This window comes from Myotis brandtii, unplaced genomic scaffold (genome assembly GCF_000412655.1).
Source record: "Myotis brandtii unplaced genomic scaffold, ASM41265v1 scaffold816, whole genome shotgun sequence".
NCBI lineage: Eukaryota > Metazoa > Chordata > Mammalia > Chiroptera > Vespertilionidae > Myotis > Myotis brandtii.
Window position 1 is genome coordinate 184,785 of NW_005371304.1, and position 26,218 is coordinate 211,002.

The following is a 26,218-nucleotide window of genomic DNA, read 5'->3' on the forward strand; positions in this document are numbered from 1 at the left end:
AGCTAGCTCAGCATTCAGAATTACTCTGTGTAGAATAGAAACGAGTACTGACTTGAAAATGAGCAGTAAATTGCTTATAAACAGAATTCATCTTAAATACTGAGCACTTAGCATCTTAAATACTAAGTGCAGTTTCTGTGATTCTGAAATTTACAAATGTTACAATTCTGTTTTGATATAATATCTTCAGAATCGAAGGTAAAAATGATCGTTATTAGAATAAGGAAGGATAACTAACATCCTGACGAAATTAAGATTAGTAAGTTTAATTACTTGTGTGAAATGGAACACTATTTTAGAGTTAGTAGGTTTAGTATTTCCTGATTTTAAAATGTATAATGGAACCAACCAAAATCACTGTGAAGATATTTGCACCACAACACCCAGTAAAGATTTTTTTTACCCTTTTTATTAAAAACTTGATAAAAGTGCATCGTATACATTGTTCATCCTAGAATCAAGTCTTCATCAAACATGGGTAGTTTTCCCTCTCTTCCCCCAGAAGGCTTTTCACAGGTAATGCACACTGTCATCTAGCGGATTAAAAACTGCAGGTTTGTAAACTTGGCGCCCGGCGAGAAGTAGGTGCCATGGAGTGATTAAGAGTTGGCGTGTGTACACCTGCTGTCAGGAAGTAAAGTCCCAGATGCTGCCGCTTGGCAGGCACGCATCTTAGAAAAGGATTGAATGGGGCGGCTGTGCGCTCTTTACCTTTTATCTGCTTCCAGCAGCACATTCTCTTTGTGCCTGTAAGTAATCACCTCTGCCTCAGCGAGAGGGGCATGATCTATTTTTATAGATGTGCGTGCGCGAAGTGCAGGCACTCCTGCAGAGCGCAGTCGCCGGCTGGTGGAGAGGCTCGCTCAGGTACCGGCGTGGCCCTCACACCAACCAGAGAACACATCTGTCGACTTTGAAACCTTTACTTTTTATAAAAACTTGAGCCTGAGACACATTGATTTTTCACATTTTATCACGTCATGTCAAAAGACTTTCCCCCGATATATGTGAGTCTTAGTGAAAGAAAATGAGTATCTCCATTGTTTTTTTTTTTTTTTAAATAAGTACTTAGATGAGAACTGCATTGATGAATCATCTGAACTTTATAAATGTGGTTCTGGAATAACTCAACTGAATCTTATTGCATGGAATACAGTTTTTAGATCCCTAGAGTAGTCAGGTCACAAAATTCGTCGTTTGCACAATTACAAAGTCTCCTTAAAATTAACAGTGATGTTTTATTTACATTTAATTATATGCTGAATCTAAAACGAAGGGTCTTTGGACTGTCTCCATTTCTTAAATTAAAATTCATGAGGAAAATATAGGCAAATACATCTTACTGGCCCCTAACATGAGACTTGAGTCATTGACATATGCATGCTTGTTATTGCATGTTAATACACAGAATCCCCTTAAACAGTTCTTTATAGATCCCCTTGGGAGACCTTTTTGTTATATAATGTACTTTTAAGAATTACCATCTTCATAAATTAAAAAAATATTTTTGGAATTCTTGTATGTGATGAGTTTTAACTAAAACTTGTCCTATGGTATCATCCGTTTTAACTATACATGCTTTTAGCACTATTTTACAGATTGCACGTTTGAACAGAAAAGTCTCATGTTTTCTAGTGTAGTTTCCGGTGGCGATACCTGCCTGCCTTTTCCTTGGCCGCGTTGGCACACGCGTTGTGCTTATTTTGTTGTAAATGGTTCCAGTATTTTATCAGCTCACTGGGCTGGAACTGATGAGAGGTAATTAGGTGGCTGTATTTACAGCTGGAATAAGAAACTCGCCAGTGGTTGAACACAAATTCATTGGGCGGGGGCACAGGATCAATCCTCAGCTTGGCCAGACAGATCCCTACATACACATCCTCCAAGTGCAAACGGCGGATGCTGAGAGAGACTTTAAATATCTTCTCAGCCAGGTCTCCCGAGAACACGTAGCCCGTCCCCGAGCAGAAGACGGGGTAGCGCTCGCTCGGGTAGAGGTCCGGCGGCATGTACCACTTGCTGTCTTTGTTTCGATTGGGCGCGTAGCCTCTCATTAGGTAGCCAGTGAAATAGTTATGTCTGGGCGGCAGGTCTGGCTTCAGTAGCTTGTTTATTAAGTATTCAGTGTTGACAAACATGTCACTGTCCGTTTTCATCACATACGAAGCGTGTGGGCAGTATGTGGCAACCCAGTTCATGCCCATTAGCGTTTTAATGGTCAGGTTGTAGTATGTATCTAAATAGTCCTGTTGGATTATGTCGTGATGCTGTCTGCTCTCTTCCAGTATTGCACGTTGCAAGTAGCCATTTAAATTAGTACTTACTATGCCCAACAGAAAAATCCGTGTGATGTGGATACCGGGGGCTAGACTCTCGTTGCCCCACGTTTGCCGAATCGCTCTCCTGGCCTCTGTTTGCTCAGGCTCCGCAGCTATCAGCAGGATTAGAAACGGGTTTTTCCCCTGGCACTTGGCAGGCTCGTTGATGAGATACTTGAAGTGGTAAGAATGTGGGTGCCCAGTGCCCTTTTCTCTGTAAAGGCTCCCGTTGGCACTGAGGGTGTTCTCCAGCCCCGTCACTCCTTGCGGCGACAGGTCTGTGTTGTTGGAGTTGGTGGCAGCTTGAGGCCTCAGCGTTTGAGGGACTGTTTCTTTCCAGATGTTCCGCAGAGAGCTGTGGTTGGTCTCGCTTTTCGTAGAACGAAATCCGCGGAAAGTGTAGATCACAGGGTTCTCTTTTAATCCGGCTCTGCCCGGCAGCCAGTCGTGGTGGTGGAAGAACAAGAACATGGCAAAGAGGAAGGCCAGGGAGAGCGCCCCGACGAGGGGGGCCCGGAACAGGGAGCGCTTGGCCCAGCAGCAGTGCCGCCGCCGCCACTGGAGCATGTTGGACACCCCGGGAGGAGGCGGCTGGACGGCTTCCTCTGGAGTCAGCACTGTTCCCTGGTCACCATTGTCCGGTTCGGGCACAGCGTCTCCCTCGCAGTCATTCTGTGGAGGGAAAGCACAGGCTTACAACGTGCTCACTGTTCCCGAACTGCCTGAGAGAGGCCGAGGAGGCTAGAAGACCAGGGCAGCTAGGAGCTGAGGAGCTGCGGGGAGATCGCCCCGGAACAAAGCCTATGACTTGTTTTCCCTCAGTAACGTCTTTAGCAACACACCTTTGTAGCAGTGAGCACCTGAAAGGGGACGGGTCACTTCCACTGACTGTCTCGGGGGCTCTGGCCAGATGTACTTGGGCCCAAGTGAAAGATTGAGAAGTGTGTGCATGCAGAGGACAGTGTCACAGAGTCTGCCAGGCCGTGTCAGAGCCTCGGAGCAGCTGGGGATGTGTTGGCGTGCGTTAGCATCGACTTGACACGCTATTGGGGGTTGTGCACTGTCAGCGGCCTTCGGTGTCAGGCGGCCAGGCATCATTTCGTGGGACAGACGGCGCGGTTATGGCCGAGTCTGTTCGTCACAGAGCTGCCTGGCATGTGTCCATCGCCCCCACTGTGTTGAGAAAGTCAATGAGAAGATGCACCTGTCAGAATCAATTTTCAGGCTCCAGTAACTTCAGTGCAGGATTTTAAGAAGGACTAAATGATGAGCAGTTTCAAGCACTCTTTCCTAATTTTAACCTTGCACTTCAAATATGGGTATTAGGAGATCATTTTCTTTACTTAGACTTGAGATTGACTTAAAAAAATATAGCAACTAGTTGTCTTTAATTATCTGTGGCCTTGGCAGACTAGCACATGTCCCAGTCAGTCTCCATGTTAGAATCAAACAACTACTTTGAACAGTCTTTTCAGATTTCTTACAAAATATAGGTACTACTTACTATCTTATCCAAATACTCAAAATTTCAAACATCACAAAATGCATTTTAGAGATCCTCAGGTTACTCTGTGTTCTAAATTTGTATGTTGAGTATTTGTTACGTTTTTAGGACTCTTGCTAGCACCACATTTAGAGCCCTAGATTTTTAATACAATTATGGGTGTCACTGGAAGGTTTCTGACACCACATCTTAAGAACTGGCTGTGTTATCTTCAATCACGGTGTTTCCGTGAAAGCACAGAAGCACCTTGTTCATGGTGTCAGCTTGCTCTTAGTTTTTCTGGTCAGGGCATGGGGGTGGAGGTAGATAAAGCTGCTGTAGCTTGAATTCTAGTAAAAGAAAAAACTTTCAGTAGAAGACTGATATGTCATTTTAATTTTTTTCAAGTTTTTATTTTGCAAATTCTTTAAGCAAAATAAAACTAGTCAATTAAAAATTCAATGTATTAAAAACAGTCTAGTAGGACCATTAGTTTTATTTGAAATGAACACACATGTAGATACATAGATACATGTGCGTTCATTTGCCTGTGATATTGAGAGATTCGGGATTAATACCAAGTTTGCTTAGCTCTGACATGAAATGTAATTATTTTGGGGAAAACAAAGTTCTTATATTACTGAATAATTACGGAGTAGAATTAGCGTGTGATGTGAAGTACTTTGAAAATACTGATTGGAAATGTTAGGCACACACATATATGTGAATGAAAGTATTTCTATTCTAGTAACAACCACTAGAGGGAGCAAGTAGCTAACTGAATAATTACGGAGTAGAATTAGCATATGATGTGAAGTACTTTGAAAATACTGATTGAAGGTGTTAGGCACACATATATGTGAATGAAAGTATGTCTATTCTAGTAACAACCACTAGAGGGAGCAAGTAGCTGGGAATTTGAATAAAGTGTAATGGGATCTAGTACAGGCACCAGATTTGGATGAGTTCAGTGATCTGAAATTAGGTGGTACTTTGAGGAGTGACAGTGTTTCTCAAATGTGGAAAATTAATCATTTTGTGAGATGGTGATTTTTTTTTAAGTTTGGGGTGTGTAAAAACAATCTAGTGTGCTAATTGTTGGAGTTTATTGACGTGAATTTAAATGTTACATTGCTACAGTGAAGACCAGGGCTCTTCATTTTACCCGTAGAACAGTTCTGCGGTGAGCTCAGCTGGAAAGAACAGAGCTGAGTGTTCCGACTTAGAAATCACGCTTCCTTTCCTGCACCCACTGGGAAACTCCTCCTAAGCTTTCTTTCCAAGTGGAGTATTTGATAAGCAGTCACGATTCCTCCTCCATCCCACAGAGAAGCCAGTAGCTAGAAGTGGTATGGGTTTAAATGTAGAAGAAACAAAAGTTGCCTTTAAAATTTATTTGGTAATGGATTTTAAATATTCCACAGCTAGATGAAACATGTGGGCTTCCTGTTGCCATAATAATGCTTGGAATGTGATTGAAGTCCCCATCACAGAGCTCTTTACATGTTTAGATTTGGTAGCTTAAGAAGCAATAAATACAAGGCCAGATGTTTGAAGGAATGTTTGAATAAAGGACTGAAGGAGTGACTGAAGATAGAGTAATAAATTGTGGTGTTTTTATGAAAATACACCTGAAGTGGTATCTCTGAAGTATTTCAATGTTACAGAAAACGCAGAGTATTACATGTTGTGACCCAGCATAAGTACGTGGCTTCTGGTCTCTGTGGCTGTGTAGCAGTGGGGGATGGAGGAGCATCTGAACTTACAGTCATGGTGTCCGTATGTTTATAAATATTAAGCTGCTTAGGCTGGAAATCAGACACCCATTTGTTAGTCTCATTGATAAAAGTGCGTGTGCCTGGCCTTAAAAATCATTTATTAAAAGTTTCTCTGATTAAAATTAAAATTTTTCCACTAAAAAAAAAGTAAAATTACACCCTTTTATTACATAGTAAAATTATTCTTGAATTACTGCCTGTTGTATTTTATTTCTTAAAAAGTGGGAACGAGACAAGAAAGTTGAAATGGTTCGGCATGCTAAATAGCTGTGCACTTAGATCCCAGCATAGAAATAGCTTTGATTTATCCCCAATGTGATTTGGATGATATTGCCAAGCTATTAATGTGTGTGCACCTTTTATGGGTTGAAGTTCTTGGAGAGAATGTTACTGTCTAATGTTCAGTTGGTGCGCACATACACACACACATACACACATGTACACACACACACACACACTGTTCTTATCATTTGTTTTTTAAAAGTATTGGTATCTGTAGTCTGTTGAAACAGTTCTAGATTTAAGTGGTGCTTGAGTAAAAAAATTCTACACTTTTGAGACATCTTGCTTATAAAAATGTTTAGTAGGTGCTTTTAACATTGAGAGATAAAGCCCCTAAGAGAGACTTGAGATTTTCACAATCATATTTTTTTTAATACCATCTGATTTCATTCTTAAGTGGAGTAAAAATTAATGGTATGAATGAGAGTTGATGTTGGGATGTAAGAAGAATAGGTCCCGATACATTGTTAAATCTTAATTTTAGAATGGCATGCTTACATGTCTTCAAAATGTTTGCCTTTTATGATGATGAAATAATAGGCTATTGACTTTTGCTGTGAAAATGAGCAAAAATTAAGATCTTTGCTAGACCTCTAAAAAATTTTAGAAATATCCTTGAGTTCCTGAGTCATGAGCTGTTATTACCACTAGGATTGTTGCTAAGATAGTCTATTAGATGTATCTCGTCCTGCCCACACATGCCTGGCAGTAGTTTGTTACCTGTGTATGGTAGCCTGGGGGCACAGTGGCTAGACTTATATTTAATTTTTGACCTTGTAGTGCTACTTAAGGATATGTTTCTATCAAAGTGTTTTCATATTATGTTTTTGAATTTCACTTTAAAAATGACCACCAAGAGGAGCCTTATATATTTGATCACTGAGAACCAGTCTGTTGCCTGAAATTTAAGTTCACTAATTTAGATGGGGGATTTGCAGCCACCATTGCTATTTCTTTGTTTCAGAGTTGTTTTCATGGGCACAGGAACATGCAAATCTGCTGTGTGTGCGGTGCACAAACTCGCACGCCCATGTGATCTGTGCAAATGCTCCCCGTAGTCTCCATCGCATGGCGATGCTTAACACCGCCGGTGCTCTCAGCTCATTATCTCTATCTGGGCAGATGGGTTTTGGAGGGAAGGCTGTGCTACTAAAGCTGCTACAGATGAAGGTTTTGTTCCAAAAGGACTTTGGGAAAGCTCTTGGTGTGAAGAGCATCGCTGACACTCTTGAATGTAACTTCCCTGCATTGTCTCTCGATGGCCATTTTAGAGGGAGCCTGTAGTTCAGGAGACGGGCTTCCATTTGACCTAATTTGGCAGAGGATTGCCATGTTCTCTTCAGAGGGTGACAGATTTTCTGTGTAAGTTTTAATTTCTCAGAGAATCCTTTAAGCACACCCTGTTCCTGGCTGCCTTTTCTCTCCCGTAACCCGTCCTTACTCCGAGCTACAGCTTCCCGGGAAGAAAAGCAGGGACAGTGCCTTCTAAACAATGACACGTAAAATCCCCCATTCGGACCCTTCCCCAGTTTCAAGGGCAGTAAGCTGGCTGGACTTGTTTATCAGACAGAGCGCCCCTGGGCCGTGCAGCTCAGGAGAGACATTTAAAAGCACATCACACACGAGACATGGACATACCTTCCCGGGTCAGGCCATTGGTGTGCAGAGGATCATGCCCATGGAGCAGACTTTCGGCTCCAGCCCTTCAGCAAAAAGGTGCCCTGGAACATGCGCACATCCCCCGGTCTGCCTCCTGCGCCTGCTGTGCACGGGCCCCCAGTGTCCACCTGTCTCCTGCCTCCAGGCACCTCCTCCTTCATGTGGGCGCTGGGCTCCGGGGGCTCTTCCCTGCTGGCATCTCCTCTGTTCGGAACAAAAGAGCTGTGGTCGCCGCTGTGTGTGCAGCGGGGCCGCCTCGGCCCGGCGGCTGCTGCGTGGAAGCCCTACATCTGCGCTCCCGGCCGGACAATGCAGCGCTGTCCTCCCTGCTCAGGATCCATGTTCCCGGAGCCGAGCTGCAGTGGAGCAGCCTCGCTGGAAGGGAGCGGGCGCTGGGAGGAGGCCGCGGCCTCTCCGGGTGCCTGGCAGCTGCAGGGAGGCTCCGGCAGGGTCCCGGGGGCGGGCTCGTGTGGAATGTGAGGTCCACGCTCCTCCTGCCGCACAGGCAGGCAGCACTTTGAATGTGGGCTTGACAGATGTTCCCTCTGACAGAGCAGAATCGCACGTCACTGCTTGGCTCGAGCCCACGTGATCGTTTGCATTAATTTGGACTAAAAGCCGAAGGTAGGGAGAAGCGTAGCGATTGTGCTTCTGTGTGATAGATACTCAGTCCCAGTGTGGTGATGGGTGAAGAATAAGAAAAAGGGATGACTAGGAAATGAAGGGCTATAATTTTCTTTTCTTTATCTTATGTCCTTTTTTTTTTTTTTTTTTTTTTTTTTTTTTTTTTCAGGGTTAGATGTTGCTTTCCCTGTGTGTGTGTGTGTATTACATGGTTTTATAGGGCACTACAGTATAAGCTTTTATATGTAACTTGATCTGATTCCATCCCTTCAATGCACCCCTTCCTTTGAAGTTTTTCTTTTTTTTTCTCAAGTTGCCTCCCTTTTACGAACACCTGGTTCAGACTCGAGGGCCCTTTTCTTTGATCTGTAACTTGGACCCCACCCCCATTTCTGGGGCTTATGTAAGTCAGCTGCCTGGGCTTTACTGCCACAGTGTGCCACAGCGCACCTGCTTTGTTCCCTGTGTGGTGTCTGATGTTCTCGAAGGCAGTAAAACTTTATTTTTAACCACTTTTGCGTTTTTATTTATTTTGCCTTTGTTTAAAATTCCATGTTTGATAAAATTCAGCAAAATGATAGAGTACACACTGCACACGTGCAGAGGATCTTGCTGGTGGGCAGTTAGGTTTTTCTGATCAGACTCACTAGTCCCAGTGTTTCGGGGTGGGATAGTAACTTGCTGTCAAGCAGGCTTTTTAGTAAGCACTAGATGCTCGGATATTTCTTGGTTTATTTAGTCTCCTGGGCATCTTCTTTTTTTCTGCAGAATATTGGGGCATTGTGTTTTTTTAAAAAATAGCTTGAATTATCAGTTTTTCCCCAGACTTTAGGGACACTAACTCCCAGAAATGTATAGTTTTGGGACTTAAGCTATATGTTCACGGTCCTATATCCCCAGTAATGTCTATTATATCAAATATAGCCTTTCATTTCCCATAATAGTTTTTGATTATCACATGTCAGTTTATGGAGGAAATAGAGATGCTAGAGATTAACTCTAGTCACTTGTTTACTTTTCAGGATCATAGAAGGATCCAAAGTCCGCACACTATTTATTTACACAATTACTTTCCCATATGTTGTTCATGAACATAAAACTCAAATACAGAGAAATGTCTAAGTGAATCTGAAAACTGTTCTTGTGAATTTCACATCAAAGGGTGGTGATTAAGGGTCAGGAAGTGCGGACATGGAGGAAGGACAAAAATGGGACATGAAAAAGACTGCTTTCACTACATTTCATTTTCTTCTTTTTTAAAATCCTCACCCAAGGATATGTTTTTATTGATTTTTTTTTTAGATTGGAGGGAGGGGGAGAGAGAGAGACATCCATGTGAGAGAGAAACATTGATCAGTTGCCTCCTTTTCAAACCCCAATAGGGAATCGAACCCAAGACCCTTCCGTGCACAGGATGATGCTCTAACCCACTGAGCCACACCAGCCCGGGTGTAGATTTCATTTTCACAGTTTCAAATCTTCCCAACTTGTAACAAGGGCTCCTTCTGAACCTGGGTTAACCAATGTTACTAACATAACCCCAGTGGGAAACGTGCTGCTGGGTGCCCCCGCCGTCCACACCGCCGGCCTTCGCCCAGGCCAGAGCCCGTGGAGTTGGGGCCCAGGAGGCAGCCTGAGGGACAAATTTGGTTTTGTATCCCAAGCCAGCCAGCTGCTCGTGTTAACTTTTAAATTTAGTGCCAGGCCCTCTCACATTTTTTATTTTTGTCCATTAGATTTTTAGTGCATTTTAGGAACTTATGACTGTTATGTGTCCTGACTGGCAAGGAAACCAACCTTTCGGTACATGGGAGGGACGCCCAACCAACTGAGCCACACCGGCCAGGCTCAACCCGTTTTGGGGCATTTAGTTCTCTGTCCACCCATACACATGCTCCCTGCTCCGTTTGCTTGTTTAATTTGGAGTAATGCTTCAGCGCCTACTTAAAATCACTCCGCTTACAGAAGTAGAAGTTGGATTTAGTAGATCATATTTATCAGGAGCTCCTTGCACACGCTTTGACTATGTAGCCAGCAGCAGTGGCCACTGCTGAGATTAACCCGGTCAGCGTGGACGCTGCCTGAGATGTTCCTTAAACGGCCTTTTTGCTCATCAGTTTCATTGCAGTGCCCATCGGAAGGGGAGGAACCATGCTTAGAGTCGTCAAATGATTGTCCCCACTAGTAGCTAAGCTGTGACGAGGGATTAAAGCGAGGTTCTCTCAGTCCTTGCGCTCTGTTCTCGGCCATGGCATGCGTGGCGTGCGTGGCGCAGCCGGGGAAATGGCGCTTTTTCTGCCCCTGGGGCAGCCTACCCAGAAATCACTCACAGAAGCCTGAGTGGATGTTTATATTTTTACTTTATTCATTTGTCCAACAAATAGGTATTGACCAACCACTGCGCACCAACATCTGCAGGCGGGCGCAGCTTGTTACACGTTAGGGCACAGAGATCCACCGTTTGGGGCCAGTTCTTTTGGTTGGACTCTCTGATGGGCCCTTGGATTTACTTTGGATCTTGATGAAGAGCGCTCCAGCGGTACCTGCTGGCGAGGAGGGAGCCTTCGCTACTGTCCGCAGCCCCGAAGTTTCCAGAGGCTTGTCGATCCCACTGCAGTGGGGCCGGTTTGTACAGCAGAGACTCCTGCAGACTCCTCACGGGCCTGTGCACATCTTCGGGCTTGACTTTCCGCTTTCAGGCCACACCCGCGTTCTGTCCTAAGTTGAAGTGACGCTGGTGGAGAAGACGGAGCAGGCAGAGATGAAAGCTCCCCCAGGGGCTCTTTCTAGCACCTTCATGTTCCCAGCCACGGGAATCTGTAGAAATCCGGTGACAGGCAGGCTTGTAGACACTCTCCCTTTAGTCTCGTGTCTTTTAACATCTGAATTCGATGCTTAAACTTTCTTAGGAAATGTGACAAGTTTTTTCTCAGACTCAGCAACTGGCAGCTGTTTTGTGAAGTTTTATAGTTCTGCATAACTGTCTGGTAATTTCTACTGAAGCATTGAGCATAGTATCATTCATCTCGGGTAAAAACTGCTGTTTGAATTTTAACCCTGCTGTTCTGGCTTCTGTACGCCTGCTTGCTTACACAGTAGGGTCGTTGCCTCAGTTTCCAGATTAGATTGGGACCTGGAAACTCACACAGATCCCCCCATTATGCTGCCAGCCCACCTCACAAAGGCTCTTCTCCTGTGTCTGAGGACCAGAACCACAAAATCACTTTCCTTAACCCAGTGGCTCCGGGAATACTTTCCAGGGACTCAGTGGCTCCAGCAACTGAAACTATAGATAACCTTTAAAGATTGTTAACTTTGCTCAATTCTGCTTCTGTAAAACTGCTTTCCCAAGATAATTCCACATTCCAGTGTCTAGCACAGTGGTTCTCAACCTGTGGGTCGTGACCTCTTTGGGGGGTCGAACGACCCTTTCACAGGGGTCGCCTAAGACCATCGGAAAACACATATATAGTTACATATTGTTTTTGTGATTAATCACTATGCTTTAATTATGTTCAATTTGTAACAATGAAATTGGGGGTCACCACAACATGTATTAAAGGGTTGCGGCATTAGGAAGGTTGAGAACCACTGGTCTAGCAGGATGTGGTTTTGACCTTTATAAGATGGCTACTACTCTCACTCAGGCACTACGAGATTTGGAGAGCATTTGCCCCCTCGTAGTCCCGGCTTTGAAATAAATGTGGCTCCTTAATTCGACTTCTTGAGGCGTCCTTGTGTGATTTGCGGGGTACACTGCAACACTACTTGCATGGGTCTGCTGTCACATCTGTCACACACCCCGAAGGGAAAAGGCCATCATTTCTAACGCGGAAGAGCAGAGCTGTCCCGCTGGTTTTCGGGTTTTCCCTGGGCTTGTCTAGAATAGCCCCCCAGGAGTCAGAATCTAAAGCTGGGTTTGCCAGGCCCCTGACAGCCTTCAACATGAAGCAGGAGTTATTTCACCAGCAGAAATGGGCGTCTTCAGGAATGGCAGCGGAGTGGCATTTGGGACACGGTAGCTGTGACGAACCATAGGCATGTCCAGAGGACAAGGAGAGGAGCCTTACTTGACCAAGGAAATGGGGGGAGAGCATGTGGGTGGCAGTGGGAGAGGGCTAACGGTGAGGTCCTTTAGCATTTCACACCTCCTAACCTTCAGTTTCTCCTGGTTCAGAAGTAATGGTGTTATTCAGCTTTTGAGTCATCATTATGTGATGAGTCAGGTGTAACTGTATTCGTTATCTAATAGTAGAGATAAGTCATTTTATGGACTTACTAGTAACCTACCTGCTTATCTATGTAGATAAATTCAGCTACATGTCCTTGGTAGGAAGAACGAGGGAGAACGGGGTGCGGGGAGAGCACCTCAGTCCTGGTGGTGGTTTGCACCTGTCGCATGTCCTCGCGTCCCGGGAGGAGGGAGTGGGGGTCCAGTCCTCCCTGCGTTGGTCTCTATCCCTCTCTGTGCTTCAGTGTGAGTGGTTGGCCCCGCAAATGCACAGCATTTATTTCCGCTCCTGCTCACCGAAGGGCCAGCTGTCTTTCCCTGTGCTGGACACACCCTGCCGTTCTGGATCAGATGTGACTTCCCCCTAGGCTCTGAAAGTGCCATTTGACGGTTCTTTAGAGGCCAGATTCTGGTTTCATTGCTATCCATCAACAATTTTGCTTGTGGTTTATATCTCTGGATTGTTCTGACTTAAAATTAGATGACATCTTTATTAAATTAAAATATTTGGATGAATGGCATGTGTTTTGGTTATTTAAATTCAGTAACTAGTGTTTCCTTTTTGAAGGAGAGTTATTGTTTGCTCAGAATTTAGAGTTTTCCTTTGAGGACAGCAGGTGATTAGGAACCCGTTTTACTTTCCTCTGAGCTCCCAAAGCGGGAGTTAGCCCAGCTCGAAGGAGCGACCTCAGCATGAAGGTGCCAGTGCCGCCTGCCTGGCCTTCTCCTTCGCTTTGCCCCACCTTGTGCAGCAAATGAAGTTTCTTGACTTGAAAGCGGAACTCAATTCCAGTGTCTCTTCCAGGACTAATGAATGGTAGACCCGTTTATCTGTTTTAGTTCATCCTAAGGGGAGTTGCCAGCAAGGGGAGTTGCCAGCATTTAAAACCAGCAGTAATTTGGCCCCTACTTTGCTAGCAAGCTTGTAGGAGTCTCTGGCTTCCCAGTAGCATGGCCATTTCAGGCGGTGATGGTCATCGCATTGACTCGCCAGCACAGCATACCTGTCGGTGGGCACTTGGAGTTGACACATCCACGTTGGTTCATGTGCAGGTGCTAGTAGCTGATTACATATTGCTATCATAAATTAAAAAAAAAAACTTTATTGTTGAAAGTATTACTTATGTCCCCTTCTTCCCGCCCATTGACCCTGTGTAGTGCCACCCCCCACTCCAGGTCCTCACCACCCCATTGTCTGTGTCCATGGGTCATGCATATATGCATACAAGTCCTTTGGTTGGTCTCTTTCCCCCTTCCCTCAACAATTTATTTAAAGGAAAATGTTTTAATGAAAAAAAATTTAGCATGAAAATTATTGAAACGAATGTACTAAAGATAGATAACTTTTAAAGTGTCTTAAGTATTTCAGCGTCATCTACTGAGCAAATAGTTGATAAAATTCAACATTCAGCACATTTTCTTGTATATATCACAAGCTTAGTAATTAGTCGAGATTTGTTATTCCATTTTTAAGATATTTTAATCACTCTTAAATAGAAAAATCTCATCTTTGTAAATGGGATTATTTATTTTCCCTGAATATTTTAAAGGCATTTAATGTCAAGTATTTGTGGTTTTTAATGCAAAGTTATGTTGTTTACATCTTTCTAATCTGAGGTTATGTATTACTCATTTTGAGACTGTTTAAGGGGAAAAAGATTGACTTGATTTAAAAAATGATGACATTTCTGAGATGTTAAAATTGTCAGCAATTACACAAATCATTGGATATTTGAGAAATATTGCATGCTCATAATAACTTCTGTATGGTAAGAATTTTTAATTCATTTTCCACCTAAGATTTCTATTTCCCACATCATGACCAATAGTATAAAAAATAAGGAAAGGTGTTTTGTTTTTACACTCATAGGATTGATCAGAGCATGTTTGGTAGAGTGACTGATTGGAAGACAAATAGATGTGAAATTTATAAAGAAACTTTAACGTCATATATCATTTTTTATTGTTTTAAAGGAGGGTGCGTCGGCCCGTAAGACTCAGACTCCTGCGGCACAGCCAGTACCAAGACCAGGTAAAGATAAGATCTTTCCCCCCCAAATGATCACAAGAGTGATCATGCTCTCAAGGACCTGAAACTTTACTTCAAATACTTCTAAAGTGATCTTACAGAACATTTACTTGACAGTAGGATAGTTGAAGAGTTAAAGAAAATTTTAAGAAAATGATTTTAAATGTTTCAGAAAAATGTTTTAAAAAGCAGAGTATATGTAGCACCCCTCACCAATTGCTTGTTTGAGTTCCGTGATGGTGCATGTGGATATGATCCCCCCCCCCCCCCCAAGAAAAACCATAAGTTTAATAGATTGGTGTATACAGCTTTGATGCTTAGAACTTCAGATGTCTGTGTTATTTAGCACATAAGGTTCTGTAATCATTTTTAAAAAATGTGTTAAGCAAAGGTAGGGACTGAACCTGGCGAGGCCCACGTGTTCCAGTGGACTCAGAGGCACAGGCCTTGCTCAGCTGAGCTTGTACCCAGGCAGCCCTTCCTTCTTCACCAGGGGAACCTCTCGCACATACCACTGTCCCTCGCCCTCTTTCTGGTGCACACCTACTTCAGGCCCCCAGCTGTCCCTCCTGCCTTCACTCCCAGGGTCTCGGAGATGGGTCGGCGGCCTATGGCCCGTTTACCTGCTCATTGCTCCTGAGAGACTGACAGCCCTCTGTATGTCAGACAGATTCCTCTCGCAGTCCAGGCATCCACTTTATCACCTACATGTGGGTCGCCGTACCTCACCCGTAGTTTTAAATTGATGTTCTGGTGATTTTCCAGTTTGTGTCTCCGGTTCAGACATCCCTTCCTGGGTCTGGCACCTACATTAACTGGCTAACATTTGGGTTTGCCACAGGCGTCTTAAAACTGATGGAAAACCTTTGTTCCCTGGTATTTCCCCCCGATGGCTGACTTCACCCTTCCTGCTTCGTGCATAAAGGGCACCACCATCAACTCTGTTTCTTAAGCCAGAACCTTCTTAGGAGGCGTTCATTCCTCACACCGGCTGCTCTGCCAAGGGCCATTGGATATTTATTACCTCATTCGCTGGCCACACAGAATGATCCACTTAAACACTAGCTGCGATATCTGGTCAGACATTTAATGAACTCACCCCTCTAAGCCTTGGCAGGGCCAGACCACATGATTCCTTGGGCCTCCCACGGCCCCCGCTGGCTGTCCCCACTGCCTCTCAGCAGCGTGCCTCCGGGGTGAGTCCGTGGCTGGGATTTCTGGTCCCCACAGAGCATGTGCAGGTGGAGAGGGCAGTGCTGCTCGGCCTCCCCGGGCGTGGCTTCGGCATTTACTCCGATGACCCTGGACAGGGAATTTCAGAAACAGCCCTCATCCTGCCCCCCGGACTTTAAGCAGCAGCAGTGCAGGCTGGTTAACAGCGCGACTGAGCTAGTCATCTATAATCACAAAGAATTCTTAGGCTTTACTTGCTTTTTAAGCTTGAAAATAATGTGATTTTCATAACATTCAAAAGTTTGCTTTTTATTTTTCTCTCAACAGTTTCTCAAGCAAGACCTCCTCCTAATCAGAAGAAAGGTAAGATTCTGCAAATGATTCTAAATGTATTTTACAAAGTAAATGTGAATAAGCGAGATAACAGAGCTGGGCTGGTATTCTGCCTGCGCACTTGTATTGAATGCGTGTGTTTGGTATCTATTTGGATTAGTAGGTGCATAGGTCATACTGACTGTTAATTTTTTTATTTTATTTTTTTATTGATTTCAGAGAGGAAGGGGGAGGGAGAGAGAGAGAGAGAGAATCATGGATCGGCTGCCTCCTGCATGCCCCACACTGGAGATTGAGCCCGTAACACGGGCATGTGCCCTGACCAGGAGTCTAACCGTGACCTCCTGGTTCATAGGTTGACGCCCACCCACTGAGCCACACCGGCCGGCTGATTGTTAAATATTTTGAATATTGCTGCTGACTTAAAGTGACTTTTAGGTCAAAAGAATGAAAATTATACATTTACAAGCTTTTGATTGGGAAAGCAATTATAATTCCTTTTCATAGTAATAACATGTTTACTACCTTTAAAAATGTTGTCTTTGCAGGTTCTCGCACACCCATTATCATAATCCCTGCTGCTACCACCTCTTTAATAACCATGCTGAATGCAAAGGACCTGCTGCAGGACCTGAAGTAAGGGATTTGTTCAGCTCTCTGTTCACCGAGTGTGCAGACACTGCTGTGAATTAGCAGTTACCATTCTGTTGTTCTTATTTGGAGAATACCAAATTTCAATTTCTGCTATACAGGTAGTCTGAAATATAATTTTCAAAATAGAATATAGTCTTTCATATCTGGATCCTTACATTCACTGTGAGAATGACAATAATATTTTATAATTTGAATGGTGTTACATTTAAAATTCTTGTTAAATATTTTTAGTTGTAACTAGGAAAATATATTCACTCAGTCACATACCTATGGGAGGAGTGTGAGTGAATGCTCTATCTTTCTTAGTAAAATAACGATGAATGACAGTTCTTAGAGAAGGAAAAAGAGGTAACCTCACCTCCAAAACAGAATTCAGACTGCTTCTAATTAAAAGCCAGAAGCAAAATGAGCTGTGGTACTTGCTGATTTTATGTTTTACCAACTGCAGAATTGACTTTTATATGCCTGCGACTTAAATTAGACTATAACAATCCATGTAACCTGGCATATACAAGTTTATCCATTCATTAAGTATTTTTTCCTTATACCTTTGAATGAAATTTTCAATGATCTTCTTTCCATTAACAGTATGGAATAAAGGAGTTTTTGAATTGAATTTATTGGGGCAACATTGGTTAATAAAATTACAGGTTTTAAGGGTACAGAAGGAACATTTATGTTTTGTATTTTATATTTTATTGGGCTTGTATAGTGAAGTTGGCTGTTCTGACCGTGTATGGATTATTCTGGTAATCCCCCTGGTAATCTACCATCCCTCACATTATCGACAGTTGGGTGAATAAGAAATAGAATCATTTTCGTCCACCTCTTGACATAGCTCTGATAATATGAGACGGTTAGACCCACGTGAACATGGTTTTGATTAACTACTTTTTAAAAATGTGTTGTTTTTATGTGAGTATGTGTCTGCTTTTCACCTTCTAATCAGTGTGCGAGAGTGGGTCGTGCATCATTTGTTCTCTGTGAAATAGGAAACGCCTCTATTTCTTGGTTCTGTTTGGTGCAGGCTCCGTGTCTTGCAGTCCGGCACCCAGCCTTTTCCAGCTATGTTGTGATTTCCTCAGAGAAAGGGACTCGTTGTCTTGTTCTTCTTTGTGTTTCTACTGTTTGAAACAGTTGTTGCCTAATCCTGGGCGCTGAGCGGGCGCTGAGTAAGTGTTAAGGAAGGAGGGGAGACGCATTGAGAACATGGGAGAGCGGTAGACTCTGCCTCTGAGCGTGTGCTCGCTGTGAATTTATTAGCGGACTCATCTCTGGGTTTAAGCTCCTTCTCCATACCTGGCAGTCATATCTGCACCTGTGCCTGGATTTCAGTTCCCAGCAAGTGTCGTCATACTTGGGGTTGGGCTTTTTGCACTTACTGTGTTTGGATCTTTACACTCTTTTCTAGCTCTTGCGTTTTTATGATTTGTGAATTTGGTATTGACGGTTCTCATAATTTTTAGTAATTGACAACTGTACTTTTATAAATGTGTCTGCATGGTTACAGAAAATTTACAGTAAGTTTTTGAAATGTTACAAAGGAAATTCTGCCTTTAATTTTTCATTTTCTGAGTCTTTGTGGTGCCTCTCTGCATATATTACAGATCTAATACTTACATATTATTTTATAATAGAAGGCAGCGAATAGTGCAAAGAAAACCACACAGTGAATTTTAGTATCTTTCTCCTTCGTCGTGTTGCAAAGAAGCCAACAGTCCAACAGCCACATTCTCAGGGCTGACCAGGCCTAATGGTCCTCCCAAGTTTGGAACACTCCCTTCATTGTTTAACACCTCATTGCAGCTGACATATCCCCTACAGCGTGAGTCAGCTGGAGGCTTGGCTGTGTAATTAATGCATAATTGAAACCTCCTCCACACAATTACAGGACTGGCTGTAACCCATAGCTCATGTTGGCATGGATTCTTCAATTTTTAGCCCTGCAGTAAGTAAAAGAGACAAAACAAAGTAAAATCCACCATAACTTTAATACCCTAAATAACAAAATTAATGCTGTAAATGGAAGTAATTAAAAAGCACATTGTACATTGATCATGATTTTGAGAGATGCTTGGGTGGGACTGTAACTGTGTTCAAAATAATCTGATTGGAAGGCATTCACGATTCTGGCTGAGATGTAGCTTCTCAGGGCAGAGTTCCAGAGAGGAGCGATGGCTGGGGGAGGGGCCCCAGGGGGCTCGCCTGGCTCAGCACGTGGGTTGTAGGGGAAGAAACCAGGCAGAAAGGTGGAGGGGTCCAGGCCCAGCAGCACTGCAGCATGACTCAGCCGCTGTGGAGCCGGCCCGGAGGTTCTTGTTTCTCTTTCCCGGGAAGACATCCCACTGCCTCCAGCTTCCACTGTTGATGACGGCAAGTCAGCTGTTAGTCCTCGAAGGAAGGCGGCTTTATCTGGTGGTTTTAAAGATCATTTTACAGTTGTTCATCTGCTATCCCTCGCTGTAGATTTCTTTATATCCCACTCTGGGAGTCATTAGACTTAAATCGGAGGATTGTCATCGGTTCTGGTTCTTCTTAGATATTGCCTTTCCCCTGTTTTGTTCTCTTCCTTCTGGGACTTAAGTGAGATATACTTCAGACCTCTCATTTTCCATGTCTCTTTCTCTTTTCAAAAATGTTTTATTCATTTTAGAGAGAGGAAAGAAGAGGGAGAAATAGAAACATCGATACATTTTTTTTTTCATTTTTTAAAAATTAAGCAATGATCTTTGGTCAGTGCATCAAGGAAGTCCTTCATTGTCTTTTGACGGTTGTTTCATTCATGACACCTCATTTCCTTGTGTGTTTTTTAGGGTTTGTTTAATGTTTTTCATTGTTTTCACTTGCTCATTTCCTTGGAATTGTTTTTCTGGAGATTCTCTGACTTAGGGAGGAAGGTTGGGCCCCCTGGGGAGGGTTTGCACCTGGTGTCTGCGAGGCACCACTTTGCGCTCAGGGTGAGGGGCTTAACATCCAGACATTCGTTTATTGCATTTTTTAAAATTTCAACTTTTGTTATTTAAGAAAAAGGAAAAATAGCCTAACTTACCTAGCTATATCTCATTTGCATTATATTCTTTGTTTTTGTTGTTGAGTTTATTGGGGTGACATTGGCTAAAAATGTATTGGTTTCATGCTATAATATATCATGTGTATATTGTATTGTGTGTTCACACCCCAAGTCAAGTCTCCTTCCATCACTGTTTACGCCTCTACCTCCCCTCACCCTACCTCCTCTGGCAATCCCCATACTGTTGTCTGTGTCCATGAGTCTGTCTTTCTGTTTTTTCTTTAATCCCTTCACCCTTCTCACCCAGCCCCCAACCCCCAACCCTGTCCCCTCTGACTGCTGTCAGTCTGTCTCCACTTTGTTAGTTCAGTTTGTTCATTAGCTCCCCCCTGTAAGCGGGCTCATATGGCACCAGTCTTTCTCTGCCTGCCTTACCTCACGGAGCATAATCCTCTGCAGGTGCATTTCATTCTTTGACAATATTACTTGTCGATACTTGACAGCACGAAATGGGTGAATCAATGGACATCAAAGTATTTCTCCAAATGATGTATATCCATCCACCGCCTTGGTTGTGCGGTTCTGGTTGTATTCGTTAGAATGCTTTTAGTTGTAAGCGGTAAAAATCAACTCAAAGTAGCGTTATCAAAGATTAATTTATTGGTGCAACATCACTGAAAGTGTGGCTCTGGGCACAGCTGGCTCAGCGCTGGAGTGATGTCATCAGGAGCTGGTCCCTCTCTCAGGCAGCTCTCCCCCTCAGGGACACATGATTAGCAGAAGCTTGAGGCCAGCAATCACTGTGCAAAGACAGTGCGTTTCCCAGTAATTCCCCCAAACCCCGGGTTAGGTCTTGCAGGCGGGGCTGGGAGAACGTTTATTCTGAGCCTTCACTGTGCTCGGGGCTGTTACTCTTGATTCAGGTCCAGGAGGGGTCTAGTGGGCAATAGTGAGATGGCCTCTCCTGGCAATGGCCATGCTGTTGGTTACGACGGGGGCGGTAAACAGAGACGGAAGGAGACTTGACTCGGGGTGTGAACACACATTACAATATACACATGATATATTGCTGGTTTACCCTAATGTCAGGCTGCCCTCCTGAGCGCGCTGGCTTTCTGGGGGAGAGACTTCTGTGAGGTGCCCTGCCCGCAGAAGCTGGGCTTTGTTCCCTATTCCAGGAACCGGGGACGTGCAGTAGAAAGCAGAGCTTGAGTCTGACTATTTACCAGCACCTTCCCTGGAGAGAATCGGCACTGTTTTAACTTCTCTGGGCTCACTGCTTTCCTGCCGGTGCAGTAACCTCACTCCCATATTTGTCTGTACATGAATAAATGTACCCATAGGTAGGAAAATGTAGTTTCCTAAAGGAATCCATAGGCAGTAAAGTGATTATCTGGGCGACAGTTTTAGATGACGCGGCATTCTTGACTTTCCCAGCAGATGTGACGTGATGTGGAACAGCCAGCTTACAAGGGCAGTTCAGCACTGTCACAGTCACCACGTACCATACCGACAGCCTCAGGTTACAACATTAGCATCGCTGGATGGCGAAGCCAGTGTGCGGGGTTAACATTTTCAAAGGATTCTAGCAAGTGCAAATTCTCGTGTGTCCCCTCCCCCGTGTCTCCCTGAACTTCAGAAGCAGAAGGACCCACACTGAGCGCGCTGATGGCATCACCCCATAGAGTGGCAGGGCGCACCAGAGCGAGGAAAACGTGCCCATAGACGGTTAGGAGATGTGTGTATATTTTTTAAAAGATTGTTGTGAAGCGCTTTGTGGTCACTACCAAGCCTAGAGCTGGCAGCAGCTCTGCAGATGGCCGCAGTACTTGTGAGAATAGGGTTGATGGTACAGTAGAGAATTGACCTACACAGATTGGCTCCTTTACTCCGGTAAGTTGCAGCAGTATTTACCAAAACAGGCAATGGGCATACACAGATTGAATTTTCTTTCTTTAAAATTTGCAAAAGCAGCCCTGAAACTGGATGGCAGTTCCCTGATTTTGCGGAGGCATACACCGTGACGGGGCGTTTTGTGAAGTTCTTGGCTGGGCTAAGTCACCTGTTCGGGAGGCAGCCTCGCCAGCCACGTCACCTTCAGTTGAAGCCACCTTTCTGTTTACAATTAAATCTCCCTAATGGCGCGTGAGAAATCAGGATGAGTGCGGTTTTCTGTGTAGCCTGGGAGAATGCTGAGTGTGGTGAACATAAATTGTGTGTGTGAGAGGCACACCCATGTTGACTTGGGGCTGAAGCGAGCTTTCGCTCCACTCGACATACATCACCTGGACATGCAGAACAGGTGTATTTTCAAAACCAATGTTTTTGATTTAAAGCTCAGTATTTAAAAAATCATTTCAAAATAGGACTTCTTTATTTATTTTTCATTTTTATCACATTGAACCTTTTGGCCTTTTCTCTTCTTTGTGTTTTCAAAGATTTGTCCCATCAGACGAGAAGAAGAAACAGGGCTGCCAGCGAGAAAACGAGACGCTGATACAGAGAAGGAAAGATCAGATGCAGCCGGGGGGCACCGCGCTCAGCGTCACGGTTCCCTACAGAGTCGTAGACCAGCCCCTGAAACTCATGCCTCAGGACTGGTGAGATATCTGTATTTCCTACCTGGCCCGTCATTCCTGGGATCGTGGATTTTATCACGAGGTATAAATAGAACCTGTTTGTGAAGCCGTTGCTAATGCCTAATTTGGTCATCATTAATCTAGTCCAGTGCACGGCTGGTGTGGCTCAGTGGTTGAGTGTTGGCCAGTAAACCAGAAGTTCAGGATTCGATTCCCTGTCAGGGCACATGCCTGGGTTGTGGGCTTGATCCCCAGTAAGGGGCGAGCAGGAGGCAGCCCATCAATGATTCTCTTTCTTCATTGATGTTTTTATCTCTCTCTCCCTTTCCCTTCTTCTCTGAGATTAATAAAAATATAAAAATAAAGGTTTCATGTTTCCTGACACCCTGGAAACAGACCCTTGCAAGGTAAACACAAGCACTGATACCCATGACATAGGAAACCCCACAAATCAGTCAGAATAACACCAAAGACTCCATAGACAGTGGCAAAGGAGAACACGAAGAACATTGAACCATCTGACTGAGCCCAACAGAACATGCAATCTCCACATTACCATACAAGTAAGAAGTCGAAATATTTTCTGACAAGTGCTGGTCAGAACAGCCTCTGGGAGGTGACGGGAGCCTCGAGAATATCTGTGCGCCCCAGAAACAGCCCCTGAGGCACCAAGCTCTGGGCTTTCACTTTTCAGGGCACACATGTCATGGAGAACTCAGACCCCTAAGGCCACCCTGGGGCAGGCCCTTCCTCTGGGACACTCAGCTCCCAGCCCCTTGCTGACCAGGGGGGCTGGAGGCAGGGAGACTGCCCCTGCCTGTGTCTGGCTGCCCTGGCTCCCCACTGTCTCCTCCCTGCAGACTTCCCTTGGCCACTAACCAGGCCACTGGGGGTCCCCGTCCCCAATGTTCTGGACCTTCCTGGAGAGCCCCCTCCTCTCAAGCCCAGCCAGGCCTTCTGCAGCCTCTGCTGGGTTCTCACAGGACCTGAGGAGGAATGAGGCCTGAGGCAGCAGATCAGGGAGCAGACCCTGAGGGGGTGGCTCAGGGCACTGCCCCCGCCCCCCCTGCTCTGCAGGAGGCCTCATCCTGCCACTCCCCCTGGGGGGGGGGGGGGGACAACCTGCATATATGTTTGGAGCTATTGCAGGGAGGGAACCCAGCAGCGTGCACAGGTGCCATGTCTGCGTCACAGAACGCCTCCCGCGTGTGACTATTCACTGGGTTCCTCGCCATTGGCGCCATAGCCTAGAAATAGCATCCCTTCCCCCTCTTACCTGTCCTTCCAGGAGTTCCCCGGGACGAGTCTTTCTCTTGTCCTGCTGCCCAGGGGGACCTGGCAGGGGTCGGGGGCTCTGGCCAGCAGACTCCCCTGAGGTGGCAGGCGCCCGAGCTCCCAGCTGCTGCAGGGGCACGTCTCCTGGTCAGAGCAAGGGCCGTGTGTGGTGCTCCGTTAGCGGGTGGGTGTGGCCTGTGCAGCTCAGGCCCCTTGAGAGCGGGCATTTTCCATTTGAGATATAATTTCAGTCGTGGAGGTTTGGAGCAGGTTAGGAATTGTTACCTGTGGTTTTTCACAATAGCGGATCCTTCTTGTCGGTTTCTTACTTGAATAGAAAGTTTGCTGTTTTTCTGTGGACATAGAGTTGTCTGTGGGCCTCAGGGCATCCCCAGGACCCTTTCCAGGAGGCGTGAGGTCACGTGATGACTCTGAATGCCGTTCTCATGACTTATCAGTCCTCACCCGGGGACAGGAGCACACTCAGTATACAGATTAATCATCTCTCCCCCGCTCCTCCTCCCTCCCCCTCTCCCTCCCCCTGCTGCTGGCCTGCCCACACACTTGTGTTTCCTCCTCCCTAAATGGGCAAGGATGGTGGCACTCACCTCGGGGCTGTTTAGAAGATGCAGTGAGTTAACGTAAGTCACGTGTCAGCTGCCGTGACCAGCACTGCACAGGGTGCAGGCACGAGGAAACCTCACCAATGTGAACGTTAGGGTTTTGTTCCCGCCTCTTAGTGGTGGGCTTAAATGGTTTATGGCAGTTGTATTTATTATAACTTCTCAATTTAATTACATTGTTTTTTATTTTTAAATATATTTTTATTGGTTTTAAAGACGGGTGGAGGGAGAGAGAGAGAAAGAAGCATCAATGATGAGAGAGACTTATTGATCAGCTTCTGGGGCTTGAGCCCACAACCCAGGGCATGTTCCCTGACCGGGAATCAAACTGTGACCTCCTAGTTCATAAGTCGATGCTTAACCACTGAGCCATGCCAGCTGGGCTAATTACTTTTTAAAGTAATGGAATGTGAGGGCCTAGAAAGAGATTTGTTCTTTTTTTGGGAAAAGAAACTTAAATGGTTGGTAGAACAAGTTGCTTTAAGGAAAACTTACAGAATGTGGTGAGTGAAACAGTTTTAAAACAATTGCAAAGTGTAAGAAAAGTCTAGCTGGTTTCTGTACTGAGGTTACTTTCACATAATCAGAATTTAAAAATAAGGCCTTGGAGCTTTATGAAATGGTTGGTGAATTACTATCATGTCTGGTGTTTTTAATTAAAGTGAATAACGTTTGTTTGAATGTTAAATGATTTTCTTTTAAAACCAGCTTTTTTGATTAATAGATCAGCTACTGTTTCCTGCTGCATTGGAAAAGTGGCCCTTTCTGTCCTTACTAGAAGGGCCGAGATAAAAGGCTAAAAGATCACCTAAGGTTGTGCATGTAATTAATTATATGTAGGAGACTTGGGTGCAGGACCCAGGCAGGGTACCAGTAGGGGCGGACGTATTACAGTGAAAGGCGGTGGCCGTGTGCTGTGAGCCTTGTAGACGCACAGCAACGACAGCTCGTGTCCGCCTGTTCTCTGACTCTCCCCCCTCTTCTGTTTACAGGGACCGGGTCGTGGCCGTTTTTGTGCAGGGTCCTGCGTGGCAGTTCAAAGGGTGGCCATGGCTCTTGCCTGACGGATCACCAGTTGACATATTTGCTAAAAGTAAGATTCTGCTTTGTACTGCGAATCCAGCATAGGAATGCTCTGGCTGTATGTAGGAGGAAGAGCCATCTGTGTCTCTGCAGATGAGAATTGTCTGTCAAATGATCCTTATCAAGTCACATACACAATGTTAATGTTTAAGCACCTGTGGAATATTTTTAAAGCCTTTTTTTGAACATCACACATGTCCTCCGACATTACTAATTACTTTTTAGACTGCTTTACAATCAGTCGTCTTGTTGCTGGTCCATACATTTTAATGAAAACCGAGGGCCAGTTTATATCTGTGTTGTAAGGCTCCCTGGTTGGGGGGGGCCTCCTCTGCTGGGTCCCTGTGGGCAGCACAGGACAGAGCGTGGGGGGAGCATTCCACACACGTCAGTCAAATACGGGCTTCTGCTCTTCAGAGACCAGTCCTTGGCCCATAAGAAGTAGATGAGTGGAGCTGGCTTTTTTGCTGGTAGGAATATTTCAGTTATTTAAATCCGAGTACCCAGTGAAGTTAGTGGCGTACTAGAACTGCTTTATCAAAAGCGTTCTCACGAAACAGATGTTTATTAAAAATGACAACTTTTTCATGAGTGTAGATTGTGCTGCTGTGCAATCAGCTTATTTTTAGCAGCCTCTGCTTTTGTTGGTGGTTCCACCATTCTTCCAGGCTAAAATGGCACCCTGGGGAGACTTACCCATGTGATGAATTCTAGCATTTCTACCACGAAGGTCGCTTTCTCTGCTATTCCTGAAACTTGAGTCATGCGCAGAGTTGATAAGTAAAGCTAAAAGGTACAGAGAGGGGGAGAATTTTAGTGAGAGGACGTCAGTGAACAGGAATGCTGTGCTTTACGGCTTGCGTGCTCGGGGAATAGTATTGTAAAAAGTTATTAGAATGTGTCCAGATGTCAGTACCCTCTCAATTTCATTAACCCTTTTCGGTCCAACCTCGAGGCTGACTCGACAGACCAGGCGCTAGGAGCAGGTCCAACGTCGAGCAATAAGAACATTAAAAAGTTCAACATTCAATCCCGTCAATTAATTTGGACCAGACTGTTTGAATTCCAAAAATAACATTGGACC

General features: G+C 44.8%; 2 protein-coding genes across 2 annotated transcripts in view; one reads left to right on the plus strand and one right to left on the minus strand.

Annotated features, from left to right (window-relative positions):
* The window catches only part of CDC73 (cell division cycle 73), a 59,287-nt gene that overhangs the window by 27,703 nt on the left and 5,366 nt on the right, over nucleotides 1–26,218 (plus strand). The window contains exons 11-15 of the mRNA XM_014531602.1: nucleotides 14,350–14,407; nucleotides 15,905–15,940; nucleotides 16,459–16,546; nucleotides 22,013–22,174; nucleotides 25,044–25,144. Of these exons, the coding sequence (XP_014387088.1) occupies nucleotides 14,350–14,407; nucleotides 15,905–15,940; nucleotides 16,459–16,546; nucleotides 22,013–22,174; nucleotides 25,044–25,144 (445 nt within the window). The remainder of the gene's footprint in view (nucleotides 1–14,349; nucleotides 14,408–15,904; nucleotides 15,941–16,458; nucleotides 16,547–22,012; nucleotides 22,175–25,043; nucleotides 25,145–26,218) is intronic.
* B3GALT2 (UDP-Gal:betaGlcNAc beta 1,3-galactosyltransferase, polypeptide 2) lies at nucleotides 391–8,148 on the minus strand. Its single transcript, XM_005884093.2, has 2 exons — nucleotides 7,500–8,148; nucleotides 391–2,990 (listed from the first exon to the last, which is right to left on the minus strand). Exon 2 carries the CDS (start codon nucleotides 2,883–2,885, stop codon nucleotides 1,632–1,634), a length of 1,254 nt encoding a protein of 417 aa, XP_005884155.1. The 5' UTR covers nucleotides 2,886–2,990; nucleotides 7,500–8,148; the 3' UTR covers nucleotides 391–1,631.

Bases quoted from the DNA above. Each gene is read 5' to 3' on its own strand.
- B3GALT2 (XM_005884093.2), bottom strand. From the start codon at position 2,885: ATGCTCCAGTGGCGGCGGCGGCACTGCTGCTGGGCCAAGCGCTCCCTG.